The sequence below is a fragment of the Camelina sativa genome, chromosome 1, assembly GCF_030686135.1.
Source record: "Camelina sativa cultivar CO46 ecotype springtype chromosome 1, ASM3068613v1".
NCBI classification, from domain to species: Eukaryota; Viridiplantae; Streptophyta; class Magnoliopsida; order Brassicales; family Brassicaceae; genus Camelina; species Camelina sativa.
In genome coordinates, this window is record NC_141880.1 from 9,483,092 (window position 1) to 9,495,229 (window position 12,138).

At 32.8% G+C, this 12,138-nt stretch overlaps 3 protein-coding genes across 6 annotated transcripts; 1 reads left to right on the forward strand and 2 right to left on the reverse strand.

Annotated features, from left to right (window-relative positions):
* Window positions 1–51: 51 nt before the first annotated feature.
* LOC104786456 (uncharacterized) lies at window positions 52–2,035 on the reverse strand. 2 transcript variants are annotated; one of them, XM_010511877.3, is made up of 3 exons: window positions 1,552–2,035; window positions 1,297–1,427; window positions 52–545 (listed from the first exon to the last, which is right to left on the reverse strand). In XM_010511877.3, exons 1-3 carry the CDS (start codon window positions 1,715–1,717, stop codon window positions 258–260), a joined length of 585 nt encoding a protein of 194 aa, XP_010510179.1. In that variant the 5' UTR covers window positions 1,718–2,035; the 3' UTR covers window positions 52–257. The 2 variants fall into 2 exon arrangements, with proteins under 2 accessions (XP_010510179.1, XP_010510183.1); XM_010511881.3 differs by having other exon boundaries at window positions 1,297–1,418; window positions 1,552–1,972.
* Window positions 2,036–3,056: 1,021 nt separating this feature from the next.
* On the reverse strand, window positions 3,057–4,415 carry LOC104706129 (F-box/WD-40 repeat-containing protein 1-like). Its single transcript, XM_010422269.3, has one exon. The coding sequence runs from the start codon at window positions 4,392–4,394 to the stop codon at window positions 3,246–3,248; it is 1,149 nt and encodes a 382-aa protein (XP_010420571.3). The 5' UTR covers window positions 4,395–4,415; the 3' UTR covers window positions 3,057–3,245.
* Window positions 4,416–8,268: 3,853 nt separating this feature from the next.
* LOC104786467 (protein LATERAL BRANCHING OXIDOREDUCTASE 1-like) lies at window positions 8,269–10,420 on the forward strand. 3 transcript variants are annotated; one of them, XM_010511891.3, is made up of 4 exons: window positions 8,269–8,744; window positions 8,921–9,168; window positions 9,477–9,804; window positions 9,890–10,420. In XM_010511891.3, the coding sequence occupies exons 1-4, from the start codon at window positions 8,478–8,480 to the stop codon at window positions 10,139–10,141; spliced, it is 1,095 nt and encodes a 364-aa protein (XP_010510193.2). In that variant the 5' UTR covers window positions 8,269–8,477; the 3' UTR covers window positions 10,142–10,420. The 3 variants fall into 3 exon arrangements, with proteins under 3 accessions (XP_010510193.2, XP_087312090.1, XP_087312087.1); XM_087455964.1 differs by having other exon boundaries at window positions 8,290–8,744; window positions 8,917–9,168; XM_087455961.1 differs by having other exon boundaries at window positions 8,378–8,744; window positions 8,912–9,168.
* The last annotated feature ends 1,718 nt before the right edge of the window (window positions 10,421–12,138 follow it).

Below are 12,138 nucleotides of genomic sequence, written 5' to 3' on the forward strand. Positions count from 1 at the left end.
TAGATTTTCACTAAATCTTTTCATTCAAGTCAGTAAAATGTGTTACTGCTGTTTTCAAAGAATCATGGCTTCATTGACAAAAGCTTTGTATTCTTAGCTACACTGTTTGACATTATTGCCCACAGAAAACAAAAAAAAAAATCGAAGTCAATGTCATCTCTGGTTCTGTGTTACACATCGACGCACAAAACTTTCTAAAATCGGCAAGGACAAAAGAAACCAACCAGTTCTAAGTATGAACGAACACAGCCTTTACTTTATTCATATTCTTTCTTCTGCTTATCAGTAACCTCTGTAGGCAAAGACAAGAACTGGGTGATCTTCTGGACCTGAGAGACATCAATCCGGTACTTTTCAGCTATCTCCTTCACACTCATTGAACCGTTGTGATCTTGAGCTTTGCCCTGGTAGAGAAGCATGATATGTCGCACTTGTGCTATGTTCAATGTTCCTTGAGGCACTGGGTTCTCCTCATACCTTGTTGATTCAGGAGTTGTGTTCCGGAGCTTTGGGAGTGGCCTTTTCGATGTTTCCACTACTGATGCCTATATAAATCACAAATCTTAACATAGTTTATACGGATAGATATGTCCTGGACTTAAACACATAAAAGACCCAAACCCGCAACTACAACCACTCACAATGATTATATTAAATTCATACTCCCCTTTTGCATCATCAACATTTCCACATTTCATCTCTTATTCTCAACTTAATCAACACCACCAAGCATTATCAGCGTTAAGATCAACAGCAAGAAATGTGACGCAATCTGATTCCTTCTTCCTTATTCCACCAATTTTTTGTAAATATACCATTGGCGTGACACAATACATATCAAAAGATTTTCTAATCTGATTACACAACATATAACAGCTACTCTAGAATTTATATTAATGTTCAGTCCCATCTAAAATCATGTAGTAAAACCTTAAAACATATCTCCCAAAAATGCTACAACAAAGTTAGAAGTCAACCCATCACTGTTCATACAACCTTCCTAATTCACCCACTTATCACCTTCAACTCACTCAGTCACAAGACATTTACATGAATAACACCAGAAACTCTACAAGATGTGAAATAGACAACAAAACGAGTTCTCATACCGTTCTCAACAGCTACATAACTACAAACACTAAAGCTATGTATCAATAAAAAGGATGGGCATTAACTTCAATGCAGCTACTCAGATGGATCAATATCAAAAAATTCAAAAGCAAACACTTGTTCTTCATGAGAATCCAATCGAATCATCAAAATCAAACAACAGACAAAAGGAAGAAGGAAACGAACCTCTCCCATCTCAGCTTTGCCTCCAGGTTTAGCCTTTATTCTCCCAACCATCTGGTTCAGCATTGTATCATACTTTGGGTCTCGTTCCTCTAAAACATTATCCTCCTCACTCGTTCTTCTACCTTTATTATCTTAACAAATACAAACCCCAAATTCACATTAAAAAAACCCAACCTTTCTTGCAAAAATCAATTCCTTTTTAGAGAAATGTGATAACTTTCGAATACCCAAATGCGAAGGATTTAGGGTTTATACCAGAAGAAACACCTTCAACAGCTGCAGTAGACGGAGATGGTTTCACGGCGGTGAGCTCCTCCGTAGGAAGCGATCTCCGATCAACGACGACCCTTGATGTAGAAGATGGTGTTGATCTCTCAACTTCTTTGATTTTACCAACAGCTCGACGCAATTGCTGACCCATTACTACCACACAGAGTAAAAGTTAACAGCCCCCACTCTCTTTCAGACGCAAACAGATTTTTTAAATGTATGAAGACAAGAATCGAATAGGTTTGTTTCGCTGCATCCCGATGATTAACAATGAGGGGATGAATTCGAATCAACGGTTAGTGGAAGAAGCTTTCTCAGCTGTGTTGTTCTTCCATGTTTTGAAGGAGGCAGAGAGAACAAGGAAGAACGTGTTCGTGTTGCAAGGGTTACACGCGCTCGCTTTCACAGACACAAAACTGTTTTCGTTCTTCCTTTTATTTTTTCCTCCTGGGGGGAATCGAACTCGCTCACTGAACCTCAGAAGCAAGAAACTTATTTTATTGATAAAACTTTTTAAAAAATGTGAAATCTCTAATGGGCCCAAAAGACAACTGAGCCAAAATTGGCAAACCCACCGAGAATGAGTTACTGACTTATTCCCATCATTATTTTTTTTTTTTATATTTTTAATAATAACTGGGGAGAATTCCAAACTTAAACACAACATAGACTTTGAATGGCTGGTTCATACACTTCATACTAAACAATACATATTGATAATTTGGTATGCTGAACTCCATACTGGAATATAGAGCATTTTTAAAACAGACCGAAAAAATGAGGATAGATAGTTATATTCTAGTATGAAGTTACTGTTCACTCCATAGTAACATATGTTTTATTAGTCTGGAGTTAGTACGGAGTATTGGTCTGGATTTGGTCTGGAGTATGTGATTAGTAAAAAAATAGCGGACTGGTCCGATTTTAGTCTGGTCTGGAGCGTACCAACCAACCATTCAAAGCCATAATTTCTCGAAATCCGTGGATTTTTCTTCTATGCAGATGTTCATCGATGATTAAAATCATAGTGAAAGAGCTCCAACTCTGTAGAAAATGCATTGAAGGATTTCTATTATTGGATGTTTTGTTTTATAACATGAAGAATTTCAGGCTTAAACTTATACTAATTGGTATCTAAATGTCTACAAGTGAGGGTTTTTTTTTTGTTTGTTTATAGCTCTCTTGATGGTTTAATTCTTCTATGGGTCATATGCTTATTGAAGCTAGAGTATAGTCATTTTTTTAGAAAGACAAGATGCTACATTTGTGAGTACTTGTTCATTATTGTGCATATAGCAAAAAACCAAAAACAATATGGCACTTCTAAGTTGTTTATATGAATATGGTCCTCATTTTTTTCCGCGACTCTTATTCATTATGTAGATTCATATCTCGCTCTTTGTTAAAGAAATTGCATCATGCATGGTGTATTAGATACTCAAACTAATACACACCAATATACTTTGCATCGGGCCTCATTGAGACAGAAGTACGTACAGAACAAAAACATCAAGTCTTTTATTATTACAATCATGGTTTATGAACCGAATATCAAAGAAATCGGTTTTACGTTAATATATAAACTCACATGACTAATTTATAACAAAATGTTGGGAAATTTTATTTTAATAATGAAAACAAAGATCAGAAAACAACCTTATGTAAATGTTTTATTCGGTTTATGATGATCCTCCTATGTTGGAACTTGGAACCGGAACAAGACTTGGAAGATATGCATAGCCGGAGACAAAAGGCCAACTAAAACCTTGTTGATGTCGTTCTATCTCAGCTTGTCTTATGATCTCACCTTCTCCAATTAGGTAAACGTTGACTGCTACGTTATTCCTATCTGCCACTAGTTCCTCACAACATACTACGATCTTATTATTCTTATCAATGAAATGCACCGGGTTAGCAAAATTTTCATAAGATCTCAATACCAGGAGACGATCAGTCACACTAAAGAACTTGGTCCATGAGGTGCTCGCCCCGTTCTTGACCTTTTGTGTAACCCAGACCTCGATCTTTGATGTCTCTTTGCTTTGGTGTAGCAAAGAAAGACTGTCTCCTCTGAAACCTGATAAATCTACAACATCATCTTCACCATACTCAAAGGGAAGAGCGCAGAAGGGCTCGAATGTCTCTGTAGAGAAGTTGAAACATTGGACGAACATGTCGCGTTTACGATTCCATTTAGCAACCCAATACATGTTTCCTCCGAGTGACACACTTCTACAACGCGAAACCACATGCCAATCCAAAGAAACTTTAATAACTTTCCAAGAATCCAACTTGAAGTCGTAGATGTAGACCTCTGGTTTGCGCATCCCTGTGTTTGAGTACTCGTTAGTGGTAAAAACACCATTCACAAACCTCAAGAATTTGTAGCCATCCCGAGACAAACCGTCGTACCCAATGCCACAGATATAACAACCAGGGTAAGAACTGAGCAGGGGCTTGATCCATCTAACCTTTTGCAAACATGGGTTCCACAATGCAACCGGACCCACTTCTAGGATGCACAGCATTAATCCATCGCAGTGAATCATAGCATGAATCTCAGATTTAAACTCAAACTCGTGTGGAAGTGATAAAGATGAGATACCTCCAGTTACCGGGTTGATGATCCTAACCATATGAATATAATTGGTCCGTATGATATGTTCCTGAAGGAGAGCTAAGTGCTTGTAAACGAACCTCTTGTCATTGAAAAGAGCGAGCCATCGTTTGCACGTTAACTTGAGTCGTATGAGAGACTTAGTTGGAACCCTACAAAGTATCTCTTCCAATAATTCAAAAGGCAACAATGAACACACTTTTGAATCCATGGCTATGGATCGGAGTGGAGAGGTACAGATTCTGGATCTTTGTGAATATATAGATGTGATGTTTGATTGGAACCGCGCCATTATATTAAAAGAGTTAAACATTTGTTTGTCTGATGCAAAATGTTTGGAAATGAAGATGAGGTGGATCGACATGTGTCATAGACTCATATATATTGTCTAATTTTACAAAACTAAAAATAGATGGAAAAAGCAATTAAAGCAAAGTAAAGAACAAAATCTGATATATATATATATATATATATATATATATTTTCCTTCAAAAGTTCTGGTCAATTTCCTATAGCTGCCTATATAGATAAGATTTAGTCCCCTTTTAAGTTTTAACTAACATAGGTGAAATATATATTTCTTCTTGGAATAAAAAAGGAGATATGTAATCATTTATGTGTTAAGATATTTTTAAATGATTTTTTTTTTTGAAAAATATATATTTTATAGTGTAACAGAGTTAGTTAGGTTAGTGACAAATTGACAATATACTTGCATGGAAAAAAGTAGGTGAAGTTAAACATTACAAACAAAATTCAAATAAAGAAAATAAATTGTACTATACGATAAGATGTTACAATAGCCCAAAACCAATATACTGTATAAGGTAAACAGATACTGAACCAAGAAGAAGCCCAAAACTAAAACTTGAATGATCGAAAAGGTGGAAAAGCCGAAAACATAGTGGATTACTTACTTGAAGAAGTTCAGGTGCTCAAGCTTTTAACTATTGATATACTACTATTACTAACTAGCCTATTACTGAGTCCAGCAGGTTGTAGCCTGTTGTGCGTTGGCTAGAAAACAGTTAACGGGAGATGGGTTTATTAAAGGATGTTTAGAGATTGCGTCGAGCTAAGGAGTAAGGACAGACTGAGATCCCTTCTTATTACCTAACCATTCTCTTACTTATTGTGCCATATAAACTGTTACTTTTTTGTTGTTGTTGTATGAAGTATGTAGTGTGTTCAAGCCGCAAAAATTTTCTGTTCTTTACTATATAGAGAAGACATGAAGGCCGGTAGCTTCTAACAAATTCTTAAACTGTGTTTCTAAAGGTAGTTTAGTTTCCGTTATATGAACTCGTTCATAAATTTGGTTTAATGTTGCAATAATGGTCCAATGGATATTCTCTAAGTTCTTCAAGTTTCAGTGGCCAAAAAAATAGTATTATTTGAGTATATAATTAAGGTCCACAAAAGAACAAATGTTGTTTTATTACGTGTTTACCATTCTTGTAAATTAGATGTTTGCTTAAGTCAGTACTAAAGCTTTTGCGTTTTCGTCAATAGACATAATAATGATAGCAAAACAGGCATATTCCTCTTTCTTCGGAAAAGCTAATATTATTGGTTTTTTCTCTCATTTTTTCTCCTCCCACAGATCGTCAAGTTGTAATAAAAAAGATTCCTCTAAATATTTCGTCAAAAAGCTGAAAAGATTCCTCTAAATTTCAATGCACCTCTTTATTGTCTCTAACTAGACATTCTCGTGTGTTGACGTAAAATACAATGGATGGTTACAATAATTCTAATTTGTTAAAAGACATTTTAGTTTGAGTTTTTGGTTGTTGAGTCAAATGTTATACACTTTGAAAAAATACTATAGTAAAGTAGCAAAAGAGAAAGAAAAACAAAGATAAAAAGAAAGAAAAAGAGAGGAAGGCACAATGTGGGAAGGAAGTGCGACGAGAAGATCACTAGATTTGGTCGGCACATCACTATCTCTCTCAAACTCATAAACACATAACATGGCCCCTACCTTAACGTACCCACTTTCTTCTTTTCAACCCTACAATTTTTAATATCCTCAAGCTCACCCTCTCCACATTTAGTGTGATCTTTTCTTTTTTTCTCTTTTTCTTGGTAAAACTTCTTTTTCTAATATATTTTTTGTACTTATTCCCCATTTGGTTGTAGTCTACTTTGATCTTTAACCCTCGTGGTCGAGAGAGAGACGTACAATTTTCAATTTCGAGTAAAGAGACTCCCAAATTAAGACATCGGTTTGTAAGTTGAAATTCAGTCACCACTACTTCTACACTTTTGTGACCCTTCAAGTTCAATGCACGTATATAGAATAATATAGTAGGTACTCTACGTAACCTATTCTTACATCTGTTTCTTTGAGCGATGCTTTATCTATATAGCTTACCATCATCATAAACTAGATCGCTGGTTTGTTCTCGTTAAATCAATATAGATTTTTTGGTTAAAAACTAAGTGCAAGTGATGATGTGTTTCATTTTTGATTTATTGGCCTTTTAACCGAGCATGAAGTTGGACACTATGAATACAGCCGAAGCTGTAAGTTGTAATTGCAAAAAAAAAATATTATAGTGTTTATATATATAGCATTAGTAAAAGACCGTATAATATTCGAAAAACCAAAGAAACCAAGAGAATAAACTCTCTAACTAGGTATGAGAAGAATTTGGAAGACTACTTAGAAAATTTTAAGAGACACTTTTAAGAACTTGTGAATATAAGAAAAATATTTTCATTGTTTTGAATCTACTTATTCAACTTGATAAAAAAAAAATTGAGGAAAGAAAAATAATTTAATACTCCAAAAAACTACAAGATATCTAACAATTCTTAGCCTAACTAATCTCTAAAACATTCAGCCATACTACATATCAAGATTTTTGTTTGAAAAATTAAATATCTAGATTTTTCTAAATGAATATCTAGTTATTCAACAAAGAAGATTTTTAAGAGGAACTTTAACTTGGACTTTATTTTGGTTTGGTCTAATAATAAATAGATAATGAACCAAGAGTTCAGCTTGACTAAAATTCAAATTTGACTTCAATAATACTATTCAACTTAAAGAAGTATCAGTTGTGGATAAAAGCAATGTGATTTATAGAACTAATAAATGATGTCATGAATCCCAAATAACAAATATACGATGGGGCGTCGATGGAACGTACGTAATATATATGAGATTATGGATTCGAGTTTAGATGTCAATAAAACTTACTATGGTTTTTCTGATTAGTTTAGCTAATTGGCACGTTAGGTGAATTTCAACTATAATTGGTCTACATTTGCTTTTGGAAAAGAGGAAAAAAAAAAAAGAGAGGCAAACTTTAGGAAAACTGAATTTTCAAGAAACTTGACTTTTAGTTATAAGCATTATTGTCTCATTTCGTATACCGTGGCGTCAATAAAGTAAAACTTCACGAATCTTTCTTTTGCTGGATTTTTCCTAAAACACTGATCCTATGACTATCTTACATATTATTTTATCATTTAATTGTTATAAAAAAAGTAAGAAAAACATGTACTCCTATAAGAAATACGTATGTTCATAATTTGGTGCTATGCATTCAGAAATGACTTTGCCAATCGAATTTCGTTTTAGTGTTTTTTCATCATCGTACACACATACCTAGCTACCGCACCTATTACATATAATTCATTCCATAGAGAGGCTAAAGTAGGGATAAAATGTCACCTCTCATATCGTTTCATTCACTTTTTCGTTAATTTCTCAAACAAATCAACAAAAACATTATAATAATTTAACGGAACATGCATGCGCAGTTGCGCACGTATAATATAAGTAGATATGTGGTACAATAATTCGAATTAAATTGACTACAGTAAAAAAACTAGTAATTCATATATTTCTCAGTAAATTCGATAGAGTTTAGACTAAATTAATTGATATATATATACTAATTTTGTTGGAACAAATGACCCCTCATCCCTTCTTGCCTCCGGCATTGGTAATATTGATATCACTGATAAAATAATAGCATTACGCAACTTAAACAACGGTTGATTCTGATATTAATTATTAAATACAAAAAACAATTCGAAAGTGCACAAAATGGATCCCACACTCCACAAAACTTGCAACACTCAATTATACCCACAACACTCAACATGCAAACAATAATAAACATCACTGAGCTCCAAGTATTTTCTTCTATAAATGTATAGACTCTCACTCTCTCACGACTCACATAGCAAAGCGCCCACTTGTTTTTGCTAAACTCCAAAATTACCAATTAGAACAAAAACCAAAAATCTATAACTCTTTCAGGGTCTTGCTTGCTTCAATATGGCTCCCCTACCTATTTCTTCTGTCAGAGTTGGGAAAATAGATGATGTTCAAGAACTCATAAAATCCAAACCAAACAAAATCCCTGAGAGATTCATTAGAGAAGAGTATGAGAGAGGAGTTGTTGTGTCCTCTCTTAAGACTCACCATCTTCATCATCAGATTCCTGTTATTGATCTCTCTAAGCTCTCTAAACCTTACACTGATGATTTTTTCTTTGAGATTCTTAAGCTCTCACAAGCTTGTGAAGACTGGGGATTTTTCCAGGTAAATTCATGGTATTTTATTTTGACATATAAAGTGTTTATATATCAAAGTCATATCCAATAATCAAGTTTTGACAATATTTAATATTTTCTAAGATAATTGGTTTTACTAAGCAAAAACATATTTGACTATACAAAGAATCTCATAATTGGTTTTTTGACTACAAGCTAAGATAGGTTATAAATCATGGGATCGAAGTGGAGGTTGTGGAAGATATAGAGAAAGTGGCAACGGAGTTCTTCGATATGCCATTGGAGGAGAAAAAGAAGTATCCAATGGAGCCAGGGACCGTACAAGGTTACGGTCAAGCTTTCATATTCTCCGAAGATCAGAAACTTGACTGGTGCAACATGTTTGCCCTTGGTGTTCATCCTCCACAAATTCGCAACCCCAAATTATGGCCTTCTAAACCGGCCGGGTTCAGGTTTTAATTAGTCTTCCTTGATACTTTTCTTCTTTTTTTTTTTCTCTTCTAAACTTTGTTTTCGATTTCCTTAATTAGTTTTAACTAATATTTTTAAGTGATCATCATATTATATGTAGACAATTAGTGAGCATATGGCGCGTAAATTCAAATAGTTTATCCCGGTTCGAAATCAGGATATCAATTTTAAAAAGCTTTAATTAATCAATCATGTGCAATTAAAAATGGTATATTAGTGATATTTTCTAAAATAATTTTTTTAATTTATTTTTCTAAAACAATTATTATTGTTTTTTTTCTCTATATAGTGAAAATCTTGAAGACTACTCAAAAGAAATAAGGAAACTATGCAAGAGGTTGTTGAAGTTCATAGCAATAAGCTTGGGTCTAAAAGAAGAGAGATTTGAGGAGATGTTTGGAGAGGCAGTGCAAGCAGTGAGGATGAACTATTACCCTCCATGTTCAAGTCCTGATCTTGTCTTGGGACTTAGCCCACATTCTGATGGAAGTGCGCTCACTGTTCTTCAACAGAGCAAGAACAGTTGTGTTGGGCTTCAGGTCCTCAAGGACAACACTTGGGTCCCTGTTCTACCTCTTCCCAATGGCCTTGTCATCAACATTGGTGATACCATTGAGGTATATTTTCTTGCATCAATTTCCCGAAATTACTTATAATATCAATTTTTAAATGGAGTATATATTAATGTGTATGTATATGTAGGTGCTAACTAATGGCAAGTACAAGAGTGTGGAGCATAGGGCAGTAACAAACAGGGAAAAGGAGAGGCTTACAATAGTGACATTCTATGCACCAAACTATGAGGTTGAAATAGAACCAATGAGTGAGTTGGTTGATGATGAGACCAACCCATGCAAGTATAGAAGTTACAATCATGGTGATTATAGTTATCACTATGTCTCCAACAAGCTCCAAGGAAAGAAGTCCCTTGATTTTGCCAAGATCCTCAATTAAACTTATTTATTAATTTCACCCTATCACCACCCTCCATTAACTAGTTACCCACTTAATTAATCTGCTTTCTTTAATAAGAGAAAATCATTTGTTGGAACTTTTGTGTGTATAATGTATATAGGAATGTTCCCCACCTAGGGTTCTTAATGTCATGATTAAATTCTCCAATGTGAATACAACTTGTAATATTCTATTATCTTTGTGGGTGGAGTTGGGTTTGTGTGTTTATGTATATGCCCACAGAAATATTAACGGTTCGTCCATGTTATCTTGATGATATTTTTACGTGTATCATTAAAGCTTATGCCAAAATAATCTTCGTAAGTGTTGACAAAACACAAATAAAATCTTTAAGTGGATCTAAATCCAATTTATTAGTCTCCAAGAGAGATATTGTTACGAAATGAGTGTAATCAAATCTTTGTATTTTGTTTTCTCCTTCACGGGATGTGAAGTAGAATGCTCAACGATTTAATTGGACAATTTGGAAGATAAAATCACAAGAAACAAGACAAATAAAGAGAAAAGAGGGCCCATTATCATTTTAATTGTTTTGCCAAACGACAAAAAGCTCCATTATATTACAAACTCTATTATTATTACTACTAGGAGTCAGACCCCCCGCAATATCGCGGAGGAAGTATTTAAATTTAAAATTTAAAACTATATATTATGAAATCATTTGAATGTAATAGAATAGTTTGAATACATAAACATTAAACATAACCTGTTACTAAAAACAAAAGCAACAAAATGAAAATTTATAAACCAAAAATATTATGTAGAATAAACGAAACTTTGCAAAAAAAATTATTTAAAGTATTATAAATATGTAAGATATTTTATGAAGAATTATGGTAAAGAACTACAATTAAAAAAATCATAATGACAAAGTGATCTTAACTGACAATATTGAATTAAAGGTTGTAATGAGTAAATGTAATTTTTATTAAATAATTATAATTAAAAATGTATTTAATAATGAGTGAAACTATATCAAAAGAAAATTGAAATTAAAATACACAATTTTCAAAAACATGATAAAATAAATTTTAAATATTAATATAGTTTTAACAAAAGTTACGATAAATAGACGCAACTGTAAATTCTATAGTATGTTTTATTAAATTTCTATATTGCTATAATCATTACTAAAACTTTAGTTAGATTACAGAATAACATTGAATATTAGATATTAATATTTAAATTATTTAAATTCAACATAAAACGGAAAATCTGTTTCAACGAACTATGATTTGTTAGTTATTGATGAAGAGACAATTATATAGAAAGATAAAAAGACATGACTATTTGAATAGACACACCTATTATAACGAAAAGTTGTGATGAAAAAATATGAATAAAATCTAGTGAAAAGATACAACTTTACAATGAACAGATACAACTGTTTGAGTAAAAAAAACAAAAAAAAAAACAATTTTTCACAAAAAATACTACAAAAGTCTCAACTGTTGTTTGCATTTATTCAGTTTGTTATTATTACTTTTAAATATTAAAATAGTGTTTTAACGAAAAGTTACGATAAATAGAAGCAACTGTAAATTCTATATTAAGTTGTATTAAATTTCTCTATTGTTATAATCCTTTCTAAAATTTTAATATTCAATTATTTAGATTCAACATAAAATAAAAAATTTGTTTCAACGAACTTGTTGGTTCTGATGAAGAGACAAATATAAAGAGAGTTCAGAAGACATGATTATTTAAATAGACACACGTCAATGACGTGATACACCTATTAGAACGAAAGTTGTGATGAAAAAATATAAATAAAATATAGTGAAAAACACAATTCTACAATGAACAAATACAACCGTTTGATTTTTTTTTTTGAAAAAAACAAAAAAATAAAAAAATTTATGAAAAGATACTACGAAAAATCGCAAATGTCTGTACTTGATTATACCTAATAATCCACATAAACTGCTTTTAAATAGAAGTCATCTTTATTACCATATTGAAAATGTCAAATTCAA

Excerpts from the sequence above, each read along its gene's own strand:
- LOC104786456 (XM_010511877.3), bottom strand. The coding sequence starts at position 1,717 with ATGGGTCAGCAATTGCGTCGAGCTGTTGGTAAAATCAAAGAAGTTGAG. Across the intron at positions 1,428-1,551 it reads TGTTGAAGGTGTTTCTTCTG|ATAATAAAGGTAGAAGAACG; the intron begins GTATAAACCCTA and ends GTATTTGTTAAG. Across the intron at positions 546-1,296 it reads GCAAAGCTGAGATGGGAGAG|GCATCAGTAGTGGAAACATC; the intron begins GTTCGTTTCCTT and ends TGATTTATATAG.
- LOC104706129 (XM_010422269.3), bottom strand. The coding sequence starts at position 4,394 with ATGGATTCAAAAGTGTGTTCATTGTTGCCTTTTGAATTATTGGAAGAG.
- LOC104786467 (XM_010511891.3), top strand. The coding sequence starts at position 8,478 with ATGGCTCCCCTACCTATTTCTTCTGTCAGAGTTGGGAAAATAGATGAT. Across the intron at positions 8,745-8,920 it reads AAGACTGGGGATTTTTCCAG|GTTATAAATCATGGGATCGA; the intron begins GTAAATTCATGG and ends AAGCTAAGATAG. Across the intron at positions 9,805-9,889 it reads ACATTGGTGATACCATTGAG|GTGCTAACTAATGGCAAGTA; the intron begins GTATATTTTCTT and ends ATGTATATGTAG.